We start from the raw sequence: 20,128 nt of genomic DNA, 5'->3' as shown, positions 1-20,128 counted from the left end.
GGTTACAATATAAAAAACTTTCCTACTGTGGGTTTCAGTCCATGAATCTGGAGACCTGAGGTTTATGGGTCATTTCAGTCAATGTGCTAAATGATACAGGGACAACTGGAGCAGAAACCAGGCAGGTGGCCTTCCAGCCCTGCTTAGGCCTCTGAGGGTAGGTCATCTCCTTCTTCAGGAATGTCCCCTTCTCATCTAGGACAGCCCTTGCAGAGCCAAAATCCTCCTCTCTGAAACTCTCATGTCAACCCCGACACCAGCTGACCTAAGCTATTCACCACCTTCTGCTGGCATCACACTTCTCCCCTGCGTGCCTTTGTCATGTTGTCATGCCACAGCCTTGCTAGAAGCCTAGATTCCTGCCCAACCTGTCTCTACCTGTCCAGCTTCTACTCACCTTTCAGGCACTAGCTCAACTGCCACTTCCATGAGGCCTTCCATGATTAGAGGTGTTTACTCACTCCTGTGCCTTTTAAATTTCTGACATTCAAGTGGAACTTTCTTGCATTATGACTATTTGGTGGCTGCCTTCAAGTTTGAGTAGACTGTATGCTCCTTGAGGGCAAGAGCAGAATTTCATTTTGTATTATACTCGTATCTTTGTATCCTCTGCAGGGCCTAGTGTATGCTCAACAATCCCTTGTGAAAGGAGGGAAGGAAGGACTGACTTGCCATGCTGTTTTTATGGGAAGAAAGGTACCAAGAAGTAGGAGATGGGGTTTTAAGTCTACCAAATCTTTATTCTTTTATAAGAAAAAAAATTTATTTTTCAAAGTTATGCACGTTCGGCTTTGAGGCAAGTTTCCATCCCCACTTTGGAACAGATCGGAAATACTGAATCCCCCACTGGTTGTCATGGAGACCATCTCTTCTAGGTGAATGAATGAATTAATTAATGTTTAGCACATTTCTAATGAAAATCAGGCACGTACATAGCAGAAGATGGACCCTCTGCTGCCTTAGCTTTCATAGGAGCAAAACACACAACCTCAGGACAGAAAAGCCCAGGCCGGGAACAAAAGGAGGGCTCGTGGTCTTGAGGACAGAGGACCTGGTGGCCTCCTGTTTAAGAATTTTTTTTTTTTTAAAAGAGACAAACCTCTGGTTACATGCAGATAGCATGATTGTTTACACATAAAACATGAGATGATCTACCAACAAACTTTTAGAACTACTAAGAATGTTCAACAAGGTTGCTCAAAAGAAGATCAATATGCAAAAACCATCAACATTCCTTTAGAGCAACAGTAATCAATTAGATTAGAAAATGCCATAGATAAAAAAAGATCCCATTCCCCATAGCAACAAAAACTATAAGGCCCTCAGAAGTAAATCTAATAAAAAACATGCAAAATCTTTATTGAAGAAGAAGAAAAAAAGAGATCAGAATAAATAGACTATATTTATAAATGGGAAGAGGTAATTTCAATCAAAATCCCAATAGAGCTTTTCACATAGGAGGAAAAAAGGGCCAAGAGTAATAGAGGCAATATTTGAAGAAAGGAAGAGAAGGAGGAGGAGGAGGAGAGGGCTTGTCACATATGATATACCCTGATTACAACAGTAATTTGGCACAGAAATAGACAAATTAGCCAATGAAAGAGTAGAGAGACTCCAGCACAGACGCATAAGAATCAGCAACTTGAGTATAACAAGGCAGCATTTCAAACAACTGGGAGAGGCCTGCCTCTAGTTTATTATATGACAAAACAAAAAACAAGATCTCTAACTTAACCTATCAACAAAATAAATTCCAGGGCCCGCCCGTGGCTCACTCGGGGGAGTGTGGTGCTGATAACACCAAGGCCACAGGTTTGGATCCCTATATAGGGATGGCCAGTTAGCTCACTTGGGAGAGCGTGGTGCTGACAACACCAAGTCAAGGGTTAAGGTCCCCTTACCAGTCATCTTTAAAAAAACAAACAAACAAACAAACAAAAAACCAAAAATAAATTCCAGATGGGTTAACCTAAACAAGAGACAGCAAAACTTTAAAACTGTTGAAAGACAATGTAGAAGAAATCATGGTAATAAAGATATTTGAAAATAAACTGTAAGAGGATAAGATGGATAAGATGGATACGACGAAAACACCACAAACACATTAAAAAGACAAGCCATAGAGTGGGAGGAGATAGGTGCTATGTCTATAACTGACAAAGGATTAGCATACAGAATATATAAATAACATCTACAGGTTAAAGAAAAAAATAATAATAACTCGGTAGAAAAAAAACAGGAAAAGGTGATGAGGGGCGAGTTACAGACGAGGAAACAGAGGTGGCCAATTACACAGAGATGCTTGACATCACTAGCAATTAGGATATGCAGATTAAATAAGTAAAATAAATTACATATAATCGCACATTCATAAATTTGAAATAAACCTTGCAAGTCTGACAGTACTAAGGGTTGATGACATTGTGGGGAAATTAGAGCTCCTCTATGCTGCTAGTGGTTAAATTGGTACAACTGCTTTTGAGAATAATTTAGCAAAGCCTAGCGAAGTTAAAGATAGGCATACCCTGGGATGATATATATTCCACATGGGCATGGGAGACACAGACAAAGATGTTCATTGAAGTATTGTTTACAACAAAAAATTGGCCATGTCCCTCAACAGAATGGCTAACTGAACCGTGGGGTGCTATTAATGGAATACAGAGACTCGAAGAAAGTCAGGAGACCTAGCCCTGGTTTTTGTACTGCTTCTAACTGATGTTGAGACTTTATAAGAGTCACTTTTCCTACTACGTACAATGCTGCCCCCAAGATATTCTTGGGTTTCAGCTCTGCGTGCAAAGTCTGCCTGTTCAGAGAGACTGACCCTGCTAGCCATATAACTGGCATCTCCACCCCCGATATGGCTTTGTCAAGAAGCAGAGTAGTTTAAAGGATAAGAGTGTAGACTGGGTTCAAATTCTAGCTTTACAAAGCACTGTTTGTATGATGTTACTTAGACAAGTTCTATAATCTTCCTGTGACTCAGTTTCCTCCTCTGTAATATGGAGATAATAACAGTTTACACCTCAGAGGGTTGTTGTAAAGACTGAGTGAGTTAATAGGACAAGGACCTAGAACAGTGCCTGATGTAAAGGAAGTGCTAGTTTATAGTGAACTGCACGGCAGTGAGAATGAATGAACTAGACTGGAGTGACGGGGCTAAGTCTCAAAAACAGGCTGCTGAGGGGGCAGCACACATGTCTCACCCTTCCCTGAACTTCTGCCATAATTACAAGCAGCACACATCTAGTACTTGATTACAGCCACAGTTAGGTGTCCTTTTCACTGGTTTTAGTTGCCCTCCCCTGCCATCCATGCCTATCCCAGCCTGGCCAAGTAGGTTTTCGGCAGTATTTATCGAATTGGATGAATTCTGAAAAGTCTTTGGATGCCAAAGGACGAGGACACCATTGAGTCACTCAGATGGCGTAGTTTAAGAAGTCGATATAAAGACAGGAGGAGGGTGGGCGTGATGAAGCAGGTGAGCAATGCAGGCACCTGGAAAGGGAGAGAGAATCCCCAAGCCAGGTAACTTCAGGGCAGGAATTCTGTGACTCCAGGCAAGGGATTGGGGGCTTGAACCCAGGCCCCTTTCTGAAGGCTTGTCCTAGAGCCTATTGGGTGATGGAGGCTACATTGACAGAGAGTTCTGTGCATAAACAAGATCTGGAAGGATCACCGCTTAGCACTGGCTACAGGACGGAGAGTGGGATTAGGGACAGCAGGGTGAGTGCAGGATTGCTTTCTATGCTATAAACTTTTACTTTATATACTTTCATGCTGTTTGAATTTTGCACAGCCAGAAAGAATTTGTTTATTACTTGTGAAATATTAAAAAGAAAAAAATTTCTTGCACCTAAGAGGTACTCAGCAAGTGGACATTACTCTTATTCTTTAAAACAAAGCCTACGCAGCCAGCATAGAGATGCCCAGGCAGGAATGCACCCCGCTGGCGCTGGGATGAGGCTGCTGTCCACAGCCACTTCTTCCTCACCCCATGCAGCTGGCCCTCCCTTCAAAGTGCATCCTGAATCCAATCTCTTCTCACCATGCTCACCACCCAGTCACCTGCCACACTCATTCCTCACCCAGTTTCTGCCTTGCTCTGTCCAACCCACTCTGCCCAGCAGCCAGGGATCTTTAAACACTCAAATCAGAGTCTGAGCACTTGCCATACAACAAGGAGTTCACTCATGTTAGCTCAGTAATTCTTTTAACAACCCTGGGAATTAGGCACTGTTAGGATCTCCCTTTTACAGATGAAGAAACTGAGGCACGGCAAGTTCAATAATGTGCCCCCAGGTCACATGGTGCAATGGGGTCTGATCTGTGGAGCGCATGGTCTCCGCCTCCTTCCCACCTCTCCTCCATTACTGCATGCCTTGGGATAAAATCAGAGCTGGCCACCATGGCATAGGGCCCCACGTGCCCTGGGCCCTGCTCACCTCTCCACCATAACACCACTCCCCAGCCCTGGGCTTCCTGGCTGCTCCTCTACCAGCAGTGCTCTTTCTCTGCATCTGCAGGTGGCTTGTTCTCTCACTTCATTCTCACCTCCTCAGAGAGGGATCCCCTGACCAACTTTCTAAAATAGTCCCCACTTTATTCTCTGTCCCTTTCTTACTGTAATTATATTCACAGATCTTATTACTTCCTGACATTGCATTAGAAGTTTCCTTATTCAAATGTTTATTATCTGTCTCTTATGTTTAGAATTTCTGCTCCGTGAAGCCAGGGACTTGCCCCTAGTGCCTGGAAGAGAGCCTGGCACAGGAGCTCGGTAACTGAATAAATGCCCCCCCTCTGTTCCTGGCAGCCCATGTGGCTGTTGGGCCCATTCTCTGGGCTGCTCAGACCATTGGCTCCCCCTGCCCAGGATAGTGCTTCTCCCTTTGGGTCAGCAGCATGGCTCATTCTGCTCTCTGAGACCCCTGGACCAACAGGGCAGAAGGGACCCTAAATAGTCTCCCCCGACCCCTCCTTCCCAGTTTCTCCCCCTCTGGCCACCTCCTGCCCGCCCCTCCAGCATCAGGGCTTTCATCTTTCCAGCCACCTGGAAGCTGGTTGACAAACCCTCCCCACCAAGCTTATAACAATTTGAAGCGTTGTCCCTCCCAAGGGTATTCACATTTTAGAAGAGTCCAGGTGGGAGCAACACTCAACCCCAAGGTATGAGTGTTCTGTGATATAACTTCTGACACCAGGATTTTTGAGGGAGATATTGCCTTTCCCTTTCCCGGGCCCTGGCAGACAAGGCATCTCGAAGATAAGAGCATTGAGGGAGAGGGAGAGGTGGGTCCAAGCCCACCCATGGGTCAGAGACTGGGACCTGGCAGATCACAGCTGCCAGCTGTTCCACATGACCCGCCTCTTCCTTTCCTGCCACCCAGGCCTGGCTTTGCTCCCAATAGCATCCCCAAGCATTCTCCAGGCTCTGCTTTGCAAATCCCTCCAGAGACTTGCCAGGGAGCCCAGAACAAAGGCCTTACCCATTTCAATCCCGCATATGACCAGGGCCGCAATCACGGCCCCTGCTGATGTCCCTGCAAAGCGATGGGCCGTTTCCAGCATCCTTGGGGCCAGGTCCCGCAGGGCGTCCACGGCCCCAGCCTGGTAGAAGGACAGGAATCCACTGCCCGAGAAGGAGATGGAATGAGGGGTGTCCGGGTCCCCCTTGAACACCTGCTCCTCCATCGCCTCAGCCTCTGGGCTCTGGCAGGAAAGGAGGAACCTCCCTTCAGTGCTTGCTGCCCAGCTGGGACCTGCCGCTCCCTGTTGGAACTCGCTGCCAGCTTCCTGACCAGCCTGAAGCCTGGAATGTGGCTGCAACCACAGGTGGCCTGTTAAGCTCCACCAGGAGGCAGCCCCCAAGGTTGGCGAGGTTCAGCAGGCCTGCAGGATGTGCAAGCAGGGTCCGGGTCCTGCGACGTCCCCGCCGGCCTCATTGCTTGGCCAGGATCATCTGGCACACAGGCTCCCCAGCCTTCCACCCAGCCCTGCTGCACCCAGGAGTGCTCACGGCTGCCGGCGGGCCATGCCCACAGAGGCGGCACTGCTCAGCGCCCCGCCACCCAGAGGCTTCACACGGCCAGTTGCAACACCTCCTGATGGTTATCGGTAGGTGTCTCCCACTCTGACAGCCGCAGCAACAGAGGAATCACAGCCCGCCTCCCTCCAGGAGGATGTGTCCCCTCCCTCAAAGGCTGGGCCGCCCAGGATGGCCATGGTTTTGAAGGGGACACACACAGTCCACTTCCCCCCCACAGCGACACCCCTCCCTGGCTCCTCCAGGCTGAGTGGTATATGTGATGTGTTACACAACTATTTTTATCTGTTCTTATATAAGCCCTTTGTTTATTCACTTGTTTCTTTATTTACATGTGAGGACTGGCCATGGGTAAAGTTGTAAAGGAAGGGAATTTGACTTCAGGGTCCCACCCATCACCCACCAAGTCCTTTCCACCTCTCACCTCCCTACACTGACCCTTTGACCCTCGGTCAGCACCCTCTCACCAAGCCCCAAACCCTCATACCATCTCCTAAGTGTCTGGGAAGAAATCAATCTGAACTCTAGATTATTCTCTGTCTGGGGCTTCATATTACATGCTCTCTTCCCACTTTGGAATGAGAAGTTTGAGATGGCAGTATTTAACCCTGAGGGCGAACAGCTTAGGGGGTCCCATGCGGGGCATTGGGGTCAGGGCAGAGAGATGTTTTGGTAAGAGACGTGATGCATGGGGACAGGGTAGCTCCAGGAGCCGCCCATCATACCCCTTGTGAGCTGCACAATGAGGTCCTGGTGAGGAGGCGTCTTCCTCAGAGCCCCCAAGTTCACAGCATGGAGATATCTCAAAGCATTAATGTGTCAAAGTCACCTCTCCCCCTCCCCCTATACAGTAGCAGGACCAGAATCAGAATCGAGATACGAAGTCCTCTCTCCAATGACCAATCCAGCTCCAGCCTCTGTTAGATGTGACATCTCACTGGTCCCAGAGCTCCCACCAACTCTGGTGGCTTTGATGATCCAAATGGGAATTCCACAATGAAGGCAATGCCCAGGATTCAGTTAGGAGGGAATTTTCTGTCTTGAGTAGGAAGTTCCAGTCATGTAATTCCCTCAGTTTGGGAAGAGAGCTTTCAATTAGATGTATGTGTAACAGCAAAGGTAAGCGTGTGTGTGCATGTGTGTATACACACATGCAGAGATATGAGGTGTCCTGCTGGGGTGGAGAGTAGGGGTGTGCCAGTCAGCTTTGGGAATAGCAGAGACCCTGCCTCCTTCCTGGGAAGTCAGCTCCCCTGAGTATCTGAGTGCTCAGCCCTGTACTGGGCCCTGAGGAGGGGAACAGGTAGAAGCTCTGCACCCTAACCCAGACATTCACAGGCTTCTTGGGAACAAGACAGGCAAATGGAAAATAGCCAGTGAACAGTACAAGTCTATAATTAAGTACTAAGTTATGCAGGGCTGAGATTCCTGCCAGAAAAGTTAAGAGCCTGAAAGGGTGAGCAGTGTGGGCTGGAACCACCGGAGAAGCCCTGCGGTGGAGTGATGGGCTGGGAGGGTGTTGGGGCAGGGACAGCATGAGCTCCGTACAGAGGAGGGGAGGCTGGGGTGGGGTCAGATTCACAGGATGAAGTGCAGTGGATCAGACAGCAAGAGGTTGGATCCCAGCTCTGCTATTTACAGGCAGTGTGACCTGTGTAACCTCTCTAGGACTCACTCAGTTTCCATCATCTGTAAAAAGGACAATAATTCCTATGCTGCTCAGTAGCTGTAAAGGCTAAAAATAATGGCTGTAAAATGCCCAGCACATGGTATATCTATCATCAGAGGGTAGTAAGGGCCACGGCTTCTGGAACAGATAGACCCCAGAGATATGGTAGAATGGAAAGCTGTGGTCGGAAGAATAAGGCTTGATCCAAGTGTGACATGCAGGAGGAGCTTGGAAAGTTCTCAGGCAGGAGAGTCTTGGAAGGGAGATGAGACTAGGGCTCGAGAGATCCTCCTAGAGATGGTGACGGCCAGGCAGGGTGGCAGCTGAAGGAAGACAAGTTAATGAAGCCATTGCCACGGAAGACTGGTTGGATGGGCAGGGTGAGTCATGGCTGATGCCTCAGTTCTAGCCTGGGGATGGGGAGGGGTGGGGCTGCCTTTGGCAGAGTTGGGGAAACTGGAACAGACCTGAGGAACTGGGTGGAGGATGATTTTACTTTAAGATGCGTCTGAGATGACAGCAAGACATTGGTGCCATTCATGGGGACAGGGATGGCTCCAGAGAGGGGGACAGAGGCCCTGCCTCTGAGGCAGCAGAGAAGGGTAAGCAGACAGAGGATGGGCATGGGGTCATGTTGAAGGGATGACGGCTATGGGCAAGTTCCTCCTTCTAGTCGCTCTATGTTCCCAGAGAGATAGGAAGCAAGGCCACCTGCTCGAGATGGGCTGTGGGGGCCACCATCCCTTCAAGGACAGCGCCTGGAGTCCCTGCCTCCTCAGGCCTGACACACACTCTTCAGTTCCGCAGGGGTGGTGGAGGCCACAGCAGTGCAGCACAGCCTCTGTGCAAACAAGCAAACTAGAAACTCACGACTTCTGTGATTTCATGACTGCGCGTGAGAAGGCCGGAGGAGCTGCTCACCTGGCCCCCAAGTGCTGACCCTGGTGGAGGGGTCCCCACATCTCCTGTGCCATGGTGTTAAATGATTGAGAAGGTTTGTCTCATCCCCCCTCATTCCTGACATCATACTTAGAGCCCTAAGAACTTCAGGCTAATGACAGGGAGGCAGAATCACTTTCCAACATTTCTGCATTTGGTTTTTAAAGTCGTCTCATAATCTTCTTAGGTGTTTTTTTAACTAAGTCCCTAAGGAAATCAAGTGAGAGAAACTGAGATTGCTTATCACACACAATTTCAACAGAACAACCCAAAATGAATTATAGAGGCACCAGAGTTTCCATAATTATATTTATAAGGTACGTGAAACCACCCAGGACTATTCTTGGTGAGGAAGACACATCCAGATTCCAGGCTGGCTTTTTATTGACGGTGTACCACCCTCTGCTTTAATCCCGAAAATTTTAATTTAGTGAAGAGCTTGATTATTTCTTAATGTGATAGAGTATGAAGGTCACAACATTACCTATGAGTGTTTTTTCTAAAAACATTTCACCTGAATCAATTGAGGCCTTACTTCCAGTTTATAGTCAACACAGAGTATGGAGGAACCAGTTAAATGATGCCAGGTGGAAACAATCAGACAGACTGTGGGGAGGGCAGGCAGAAACGTTGCTGACTTCACAGAAGCTGGCCCCAGCCTGCTTGATCTGTGCCCACACCCCTGAAGCAGCTGAAAAGGCCTGATACTTGACTTCCAGCCTCCCTTGCAGCTAAGGGTGATCATGAAACCCACTTCTGGACAATGAGAAGTAAGGGGAAACTTGCTGGGTGGCTTTAAAAATGATTTTCCTAAGGGCAGCCCGTGGCTCACTTGGGAGAGTGTGGTGTGACAACATCAGGTCAAGGGGTAAGATCCCCTTACCAGTAATCTTTAAAAAAAAAAAAAAGAATGATTTTCCTCCTTGATAAAAGGAGAAAGGTATATAGGGAGACCCCCTCTAACTCCATCTTCCTTTCTTCCTCCTGAGCTGCTGTCCTGTGAGAACATGGTGTTTGGATCTGTGGCAGCCATCTTACACCCATCAAACATGGCAGGCACAGTGTATTAATTATCTATTGCCACATAACAAATTACCGTAAAACTTAACACCTCCAAACAACAAACATGTATTATCTCACACAATTTCTGAAGATCAGAAACCTGAAAATGGCATAGCTGGTGGTTCTGCTCAGGGTCTCTCATGAGGTTGCATTCAAATAGATGGCCAGGGCTGCAGTCATTTTAAGGCTCACTGGGACCGAAGAATTCACTTTGAAGTTCACTCTTATGGTTGTTGGTAGGCATCACTTCTTAGCTGGCTATTGGTAGAAAGCTTCAGTGCTTCACTACATGGGCCTCTCCATGGGCTGCTCTTGGGATGGGAACTTGCTTGCCCCAGAGTGAGAAATGTAAGCGGGTGAGAGAGAGAAAGGAAGAGAGACAGAGAGAACAAAAGAGAGTGTGTGTGAATCCGAGATGGAAGCCACAGTCTTTCTATAACCTAATCTCAGTAGTGATACCACCACTTCTGCCAATAGGTCACACAGACCAACCCTGGTAAAATGTGGGAGGGGGTGAATATCAGAAGGTGGGAATTAGTGAGGACTGATTTAGAGGCTGACTAATGCACTAAAGAAGACAAAAGAGAAAGCAAGAAAGACCCTGGGTCCTTGATGAGATTGTCGAGTGACTGCACCAACCCCCAGACCATTTGTGTTACCCTTCTTGTTATGTCAGATGATTAAATGACTTTATTGTTTAAGGCACTGTTCACTTCGTATTTGCTGCTGAAGACCTCATGACTAATGCAAGGGCTATTAAATATTTCTAGTGAAAGATAGTCTTTATCTTGAGAAGAACAAATAAAACATGCCCTTGGCTTTTAGTAAAAATAAGAGAAACACTTCAAGTTATAGAGATTTTGTTGTTGTGGGTGAAATAACTCTGATTCATGAGAATTCTGAAAAATAATCTGAAAATTTCAGAAAATTTCTGTACTTTTCAGAAACTGCTTACCGACTATTACATTTGTTAGAAGTCAAGAAGTAGAATTTTTTCCTCTTCCCTACCCCTCCTGAAAAATAAAATAAATTGAACAGCACTTGCACTTGCACTTTTGAGATTTATGACAATTTTTGAATGCTTGATCAACAAACATATAGGCATGAGTATGTCCCCTGTGGGGTGCAGATGTTTAAACCTTTTCTCAAAAGTCAAGAATTTTTAAAGATATAATTTAAGGAGAGAGAAGAAGGTTTGACACCGCTGAGATGAGGACGGAGTTTCCTGGCTTCCTGTCATGTTATCCTCTTGTGTGACCTTGAGATCATTCATGCAGCCTAAACAGTATCTTTTTCTCATACTGAAATAGCTCAGACAGACAGTAAAGTACCAAAAACAGTACAGCAAACATCCATGTATCCACCAGCCAGATTGAACAAATCTTAACATTTTACTACAATTTCCTTGTTTCCAAAGAAATGAAACATCACAGGTAGAGGTGAAACCTCCTTTGAACTCTTTCCTAACCTCCCTCTCAATCTCCCTCCCCTGGGAAGCCACGTCCCAGATTGGTGAGAATCTTTCCTTCCTATGTTTTCATTCTTTAATTACATGAATATGTTTTACAGACAATATAGAGTATGGTACAATCTTTTTAAATTTCACATAAACAAATGCCTAGCATTTATTTTGCAATTTGCTGTTTTTACTGTTGTTGTTATGACTCGTGGCTCTAGGTTTTTTCATGTTATTGCCTCTTGGCGACCCATTATGAGACCATGGGACAACATGTTTATCCTTCTGCTACTGATGGATGTTTGGGTTGTTTCCAGTATTTCACTATAACCAACAATGCTGCAGTGAGCAACTTGACATACATCTCCCTTTACATTGCATGGGAATTTCTCAGGTCACATGTGGGTATATCAGTTGTACCCACGGGATTTCAATTTATGGAGGTTAGTGAATCACGACATAGAAAGGTTAATGTCATTGAAAGAAGATTTATTACTATATTTTCATGCCATGCAGGGCCACATGGGGAAGCACCAGGTTTTTCAGGAAGAAAAAGAGAGGAGAGTGCATGTCCCAAAGCCTTTATTGTGTTTTCCATGAGAAAGGCAAGGCAGGGCTGGGAAAGTTTGGGACTGGCTAGTTAGAATCATGTCGGTGGGCTCTAGGCTAAAGGGGTGGTCTCTAGTTGACTGGTGCCTGGCCCCGGGTGATTAGGGCAGGGGAATGCTGCCTCCTGGAGTGGGAGGCCAGACACCGGAGGTGGTTCAGAGCATGGTTAGGTTGCTGGTGAGAGGCATGCTCCCCAGTGAGCCCTTTGCTGTCTCTAAGAACTGGCTACCCCTGGGAGGGGCAGTCTCTCCCCAGTCAGGGAGGCCAGATCCTCAAGAAAACACGAAATAAGAAAATATAGTTATTGCAGTGGGCACTTCTTCAATTTTAATAGGTGTCGCCCAATTCCTTTCTAGAATGACTGTGCCAGTTTACACTCCCGCTGAAAGTTTGTAAGAGATTTCATTGCTTCACTTCTCTTGATATTAGCAGATTAAAAAGTTGCTGCCCATCGGAGGTATGTAAAATGGTATCTGACTGTTTGAGTGGCACTTTGCTAATTCTTTGTGAGGCTGGGCATCACTTCATGTGTTCATTGGTTATTTCAGTTTCCTTTCTTCTACATTGATTGTTCTTAGCCTTTTTCCATTTGGGGTAAAGAAGTGTTTGTCTTTTTGTTGGTAATGTGTAGACTTTGGTACTAATATTAGCTCCGTTGAATGCATTGCAAATATCCTCTACCGGCTTGTGGCTTTTCTGTTAACTTTTTTTTTTTATGATATGTTCTATGGTACAAAAATTTTACCTTTTAATGTAATAAAATGTATCATTCTTTTCCTTTATGGTTTATGTTTTTGTGTTTTAAAGGCATTAAAATGCTCTCCCATATAAAATAGAGTCTTGGTTATTTTAAATGATTTACCCATCAAGCCTAAGCTAGTCATTCAATCTCCACTGAAAAGCTGCAGTTTGGTGGGCAATTTGGCACCATCTATTTAAATACCAATACTTGCAGAAATTTATCCTGCATAAATACTCACAGGAGTCCTCCAAAAACATACTCACAGGGTTGTTAAACACAGCATCAGTTGTAATAGCAAAGATCTAGAAGTAACCTAGAGATCTATCAGTGGCAAGCTAGTTAAATGAATTATGGGATAGCCACATAATGTAATTCTCTGCAGCTACTGAAAAGAGTTAAAGTAGATCTGTATGTGCTCATAGGGAACGTTCTCCAAGATATGTTGGTAAGTAAGAAAAAATAAATTAAAAAAAACCAAAACCAACAAGGATCCAAGTGGTAATTATAGTATGCTACCATTTATGTATAAAAAGTAAAAAAAAAAAAAAAAGGTTCTCTGTGTATGTGCATGTAAAATTTCAGAAATAAAACTGCTGAGGGGTGTTATTTTTGAGGAGGGGGATGGGGCTGGAGAGTAGGAGGGAACCCGTTTTTCGTTCCCAGCATGAAAGATGCTGTTTTCATTGTTACTTCCATTACAGCAAACAAAGAAGAATGGCTGTGGATGGTCACATTTACTGTAAATTCCTATTTTGGCATTTGAAATATTCTGAGGTGAAGAAGGCCTCTTATTCCAATTGCTAAGAAGAAATTGAATTATTAGAAATGGTGCAGGAGCCTGGGCATCACCGGGACAGTTTCATTACGTGTGTGTGGCCAGGACTGGAGGCATAAAGGGCAGCACAGGCAGCAACGCGCTGGTCGATGAGATTCAGGCTTGCCGTTGTCTGGGGGCAGTGGGGAGGAGAAGTGGGGGGTGGGGTGGTTGTGGGACAGAGATGGGATGGGATGAGGGGGGGACGGAGAAAGTGATTGAAGGTGGGGCAAGTCTGAGCTGAGAAGAGCCACCTGGGCTCCTGCAGCCCCGAGACCAGCCGTGTGTGAGTCCCAAGGCCTGAGTCCCCCCTGCAGCATCTGGCTGCAGGGAGCAGAAGCTCTGCACTGCCTCCCCCAGTGGAGGAGCAGCGCGCCAACCTGAAGGTTCAGGCAGGTCATTCTCCCGAGAGGAAGAAAAGCCGTGCTCAACCTAGGAAAGTGCTCTTCCAAAATGAGAATTAAATGCACCCCCATTTACCCTTGTTGAAATTTAAGAAGCATCCATAGGACGTAGGCAAAACTTACTGCCAGGGTTAAGTCCAGCAGCCTTTCTCTGGGCAGGGCCGTGTAGCGGGGTCAGGGAGCTGGGCTGTCTGGATTCAAGTCACAGCTGTGTTAGCTGCACCTCTGGCAAGTTATTTAACTTCCTGTGCCTGAGTTTTCTCATCTAGAAAATAGGAAAATAATAATACTTACCTCATAGGGTGTTGCCTGGCATGTGGTAAGTGCTTACAAAATGTTACACATTGTTATCCTTTATTTATTTGTCATCTTTGTAAATTCAGCTTAGCTGGGGCCTTAGACAGTGATATGGTCAGCATGTGGAGATTAAATCTATCCTGAGGTGGATGCACATTAACCAACCTCACAAGCCTAATGAATAAGCTGTAACCCAACTCATTAATTCACACTGACTAGCAGGTAGGTAGATCCATCAACACTTGTCTCTCTTTTCCCCACGTGGGAGCCCACACTGCACTCCGAGGCTCCGTGGGGGGATGGGAACACTTCTGTGCTCCTGTTTATTTCCATGGCTGCCCCCGCGGCTTCGCTGCAAGCCCTTAAAGGGAAGACACTTAGGCACATAGGAGGATCTCAATTCATGGTTGTCAACTATTTGTTGAATGAGTAAATGGTCATTGCCACATTCTCTGTAATAGCAAAACACTGGAAACCACCTAAATGTTCAACAGGGAGGTGCTATTAAATTATTGTGGTCCAGTCACCCCACAAAAATGAACAGTCATTGAAAAGAACAATTTAAACTATTATACGGAAAGACAAAGAAATGCTTGTCATGTAATATTAGGAAAACAAATCAAAATGGTCAGGAATCACGTGGATCCACTTTTATGATATTTTAAGCGAAAAAACAAGGTTCAGAAGAGGGTGTATAATATGCTACCATTTGTGTAAAAAGGGAGGCAGAGAAAATAAGTCTTCACATGCAGATTTCACCATAAATTACCTCTGAATGATACACAAGAGACTGAAAACATTGGGAACCAAGAGAAGGGCAGTAGGAAGATAAGTCACTGAGAATACTTTTGTACCTTCTGAATGTTGACCCACATGAATGTGTCTCTGATTCAAAAATTAAATAATTGAAAACACGTTTCGGTCCATAGCAAAGTAAAAAACACATATTTAAAAAAAAATTATTCATCAATTCTAATGCACATATTCCTCCCCCCCAACATTTTAAAGTTTCTGATATTGGGATGCATCTCACAATCAATGATTATTGTTAATAGGTTCTTGTGGTGGGATTTTTTTTTTCCTCCTAAAAAGCTTTTACTAAATCAATGCTGAGTCTTAAAACTGGTAGTATTTTAGAATCAAGGAAATAGAGTACGTGAAAATGTGGGCATGTGGAGAGGGACTATGCAATGAAAACCACCGTGTGGTGATATTGTGGGGATCTTTCTTCTTCAAGGTGATTTTTACTAGTATGTATAAATCACCTTTCCAATAGTTTTCTTTTTTTAAAAAAAGTAGTTTTAATTGTTTTCAGGGGACAATCATGGTTTTGGAGAAGTTCCTTAGCATGGAAATAAATAAGAGCACAAAAGTGTTCGGGGAGCCTCGGCGTGTAGTATGGGTAGAATCTGCGAAGCAATAACTCCATAAAAGTCACCACTTCCTCAGCTTAGTTTAGCTTAAATAATTGACAGAAGAGGGTGCATAATATGCTATTATAAAAGCCCCAAGCTCTGTGTTTAGTTGTGGTTACAAGAAAAGAACTCTGTCCTTGGATTTTTCATGGGAGACCCACCTTCTAGGAACAGATTGTCAAAAACTGAGACAGTCCTCACTTGGCCACCAGAGTGCCTGTTCAAGCAATCGGTTCAGACCTCAAGTTTTGGTCCAAACCATTGCCATCTTTAACGAAACAGTCGTTGAGTTGGAGACACTGACGAAACCTGGAGCCTACTGGTCAGACTGCCACAATGGCGAAGCACACTGAGGGTTGTGACCAAAAGGAGGCCTTGGAATCTTGCTGTTTCGAGCAGTTCAAACCTGTCCTGACACATGCTCCATGGATAAAGGACTTTTTGATCAAGAAATATTTCAGGTGAGATTGGGACAAATACTTGGAGAGTCGCTATGCAAACCTTCATGTTAAAGACACTGAAAAGTTCTGTATGACCGATTCCATTGGTTTCTGGCCTAAGAGTCATTCTACTTCCTTCCTGGCTAAACAAACCCTAATTCTGTTTACCTTCTTCAGGGCAGCCATGTTCCTCAGGGCAAGCAGGCCCCAGAACAGGGGGATTGAGAAAGAGCAGAGGAGCACAATTCTGGCCCATAAGGCAGAGAAGAAATCTGCTGGGGAATTCTAAGAAAGCTGTCTTTGCCCTTTAAAAAGAGACTAACAAAAATTCTACATCCAGTAATGGCTGAGTAGTTCCCATTGGACCAGAAACCTCCTACATGATAAAATTATAAAAAGCAACTATGAAAACACTAGAGAGTAATTGAAACACATGGATATTAGAGGGGACTTAGCACTTGGAAGAAGGAAACAGCACTGGATAAGTTTTTATTTTTCATAGCTTTTTGCCTTAGGGAAGTCCCTAGTCAGGGTCATGTGGGGTGTTAAAACTAGGAGGTAAGCCCACAGTTATACTGGAATAAAAAGCCAGAGGACAGAGTTCTAGTGACCACACGGCTGGAAAGTGAAAAGGGGAACCCTAGAAAGGAGAAGGAGCCCCAAATGGGTAGCCCCGAACTCTGATTATAGACCCTGCTCAAATCTCTGAACCCCACGGATGTGTGGGACAGAGTCCAAGCAGCACAACTAAGGCTAAAAGATCTAAACTTAGATTTCAGCTCCTGTCCAGCAGAGGGGAGACAGCATTTGCAGTTTGAGAGTTTAGCCAAGTTAACTACCTGCTAAAACAAATAAACATTAAAAGCAATACTATTCAGAGGAACAAAGGAATCCAGTGTCCCCACTCTTGACATTAGAAGAAACAGGATGTGTGGCTGGGGAATTCATGTGGAGGTCAGAGTGGAATCAGGTGTGAGTGGGTCCAGCAGAAGGAAACGTGGCTGCCAAAGTGTTTGAGTCCATCAGCAAGTTCAGCCTGGCCTTAGCTGTTGCAGGAGGTGTGGTGAACTCTGCCTTATATAACGTGGATGCTGGACACAGAGCTGTCATCTTTGACTGGTTCTGTGCAGTGCAGGACATTGTGGTAGGGGAAGGGACTCACTTTCTCATCTCTTGGGTACAGAAACCAATTATCTTTGCCACTCTCAACCACATAACATTCCAGACATCTCTGGTAGCAAAGATTTACAGAATGTCAACATCACACTGCATATCCTTTTCTGGCCTGATGCTAGCCAGCTTCCTCACATCTTCACCAGCATCAGAGAGGACTATGATGAGCGGGTGCTGCCCTCCATCACTAGAGAGATCCTCAGGTCAGTTGTGGCTTGCTTTGATGCTGGAGAACTAATCACCCAGAAAGAAGTGGTCTCCACACAGGTAAGCAATGACCTGACAGAGTGAGCAGCAACCTTTGAGCTCATCCTAGATGACGTGTCCTTGATACATCTGACCTTCAGGAAGGAGTTCACAGAAGTAGTGGAAGCCAAACAGGTGGCTCATCAGGAAGCAGAGAGGTCCAGATTTGTGGTGGAAAAGGCTGAGCAGCAGAAGAAGGCATCCATCATCTTTGCTGAGGGTTACTCCAAGGCAGCCGAGCTGATCACCAACCCCCTGGCCACTGCAGGTGAAGGCCTGATTGAGCTGCGCAAGCTGGAAGCTGCAGAGGATGTTGTGTACCAGCTCTCGTGCTCTCAGAACATCACCTACCTACCTGAGGGACAGTCCATGCTCCTCCAGCTGCCCCAGTGAGGGCCTGCCCTCCCAGCACCTCCTCAGGCCAACTGGGCCATAGCCCTGATGATTCCTCAACACCACCTTCCTTCTGCCTGCACCCTAGAAATCACCGTGAAATTTCGTGATTGGCTTAAAGTGAAGGAAATAAAAGTAAAGTCACTTCAGATCTCTAAAAAAAACCCAACAACAAGAAGAAACAGGAAAATGTGACCCGTGCAACCATAGAAAAGAGAAAAAGAAATCAATGGTGCCTAAGCTCAAGATGACCCAGATGTTAGAATTAGCAGACAAAATATTTGAAGCAGATATTATAACTATGTTCAAGAACATTTAAGAAAATACGATTGCAATGAATGAAATGATTGGAAATCTAAGCAGAGAAACAGAAACTATAAAAAAACAACAACAACAACCAAAGAACTGAAAAATAATAACATTTGGGAAAGAAAAGACTAACAAGAAGAAATAGCCCACTTTTTGCCTGTGATAGCCTGAGGATGAGGCCCATGGCTGTTTCATACATGGCAGAGCAAGAAGATGAAAAGGACATGAGTCCTTAAATGATGCCTTTGAGCCACTGGATTAATCAAGATAGAAACTTCCCTGCCACCAGACTTTTTGTACAGGGAGGAAAAAAAAATGCCCTTATTTAAGCAATTTCTGTTCGGGTTTTATGTCACTTTGTTGGGAAAATATAGGAAGATGGTCAGGGTTCCTCATATGTTTAGAATCTTGCCAAGCATTTGCTGTAAATATCCATGCGCACTCACATGTTCTTTGGTTATTGTCTAATGTAATTGCACATGTGCACCCAGCTGTCCTGGGTTATGGACTTAAGTATAAAGGACAAGTGGCTGTGATCCACAGTGCCCTCCACCCCTGAGATGTCCCTGGGGGGGGGCCACGGGGAGGCCACTACTGCTGCTGAAGGCTGCTGTAAGCTGCTGCTTCTGCTGAGGACTAGAGCTTGTGTTGTTTGCCAATGGCTCCCAGGATCTTTCCCAATTACCTAGCGTGGACCTGCATGTGAGGGGTCTGGTGACCCAGCCTGGCATGTGAAGGGTCTGGTGACCCAGTCTGTACAATGGGTTTGAGGGCTCTGAGCCCTAGTCCTGACAATGCAAATGGAAACTTAATATAATTAAAATAATGAAACGTTATGGCTTTAGTTATGAAATGCCTACCTACATGAATAGGGTAGCTATAGCCTCAACCTGACACACTTATACAGGGAAGAAAGAAAAATAAGTGATAATACTCTGAAGTAAAGAACATGGTTTAATTTGTATAACCCATTGTTCACCAAGTTTATGTGACCATATTTTTAGGTGCACTTAGGAAAATCTTGTGTAGACCCTGGTTTCTACCTTCTAAATCTGCACCATTCAATTATATCACCTGTGGATATTGAAGGCCACAGGCTATTTTGACCATATAACAAGTGGAATACACAAACAATTAAAGGTTTAAATTGGTGACTTCAAATCTTCCAGGAACCTACTATTAGAAACTTTCATGTTTACAAGTTGCTGTAAACCCTTGTTACTCAAAGGGTGGTGTGTGATCAGCAATACTGGCCTCTGAGCCCTACCCCAGACCTACTGAATCTGAGATCCGCATTCCAACAAGACCCCCAGATGAGTCATATGCACATGAGAGTTTGATAAGGACTCCTGTAAACTATAAACTGCAAGATAGATCTTACTTGCATTATTATTAACGAAAAAACAAACTGACATAATAATAATTTCTGAACCTGCTTTCAGAGACCTTCATGGAATCATCTCATTTGGTTTTCACAGCAATATTGAGAGTTAGATTTTTTAAATCTCAGTTTATGGAAGAGAAAATGAGATTCAGAGAAGTTATGATTAGTTCCATAGTTGGAAAAGAAGTTGTAACTCATTGTGCAGGCACTATGTCATGGTTTTTGATGATGCAGACGTTTGAGGTCCAGTCACATGGCGAAGGAAGCCCCTGCCATCTCTTTGAACATCCTTTTGCAGTCTCTGCTAGGATTGTGCTCTTCTGTCAGTGACCAAGTTGTCCTGCACCTCAGGAGGAGAGCAGTGACAATCTGCTTCACATGGCCAGCCCCTCCTGTCTGCTTACCAAAACCCCAGAGAGGTCTCAGCCCCTGTGAGGGGCCTCTGTCCAAGGCACAGAGTTAAGTAGACCCAGTGGCCGGGTTAATGAATTCCTGGTCAGGAAAGCCAGGCTGGTCCTTACACCCATCCTGCAAGGGCTTTTTAAACTCTACTTCAGTAAGAATGGCCCATTCTAATCAATTAGAGAACCAAGACCAGGATGGGATTAGGCTTTGAATGAAAAGAATTCAGGATTAGTAAGAACAGAAAAACTTACTTCTCAAGAAGCAAGTATTCTTACACCTAAGAGTTGATTTTTAAAAACAATACATGATGTTGAATTAATTC

The 20,128-nt window shown here is 45.1% G+C and overlaps 1 protein-coding gene and 1 pseudogene across 1 annotated transcript in view; one reads left to right on the top strand and one right to left on the bottom strand.

The window, feature by feature from the left end:
* Positions 1–5,697, bottom strand: part of PNPLA1 (patatin like phospholipase domain containing 1) — a 44,524-nt gene extending 38,827 nt beyond the window's left edge. Inside the window, exon 1 of the mRNA XM_063098096.1 lies at positions 5,493–5,697. Coding sequence (XP_062954166.1) covers positions 5,493–5,697 — 205 coding nt within the window. The remainder of the gene's footprint in view (positions 1–5,492) is intronic.
* Positions 5,698–15,792: 10,095 nt separating this feature from the next.
* On the top strand, positions 15,793–17,708 carry LOC134379017 (prohibitin 1-like; annotated as a pseudogene).
* The last annotated feature ends 2,420 nt before the right edge of the window (positions 17,709–20,128 follow it).

Source organism: Cynocephalus volans, chromosome 5 (genome assembly GCF_027409185.1).
Source record: "Cynocephalus volans isolate mCynVol1 chromosome 5, mCynVol1.pri, whole genome shotgun sequence".
NCBI lineage: Eukaryota > Metazoa > Chordata > Mammalia > Dermoptera > Cynocephalidae > Cynocephalus > Cynocephalus volans.
This window is presented reverse-complemented; position numbering and strand designations above follow the sequence as displayed.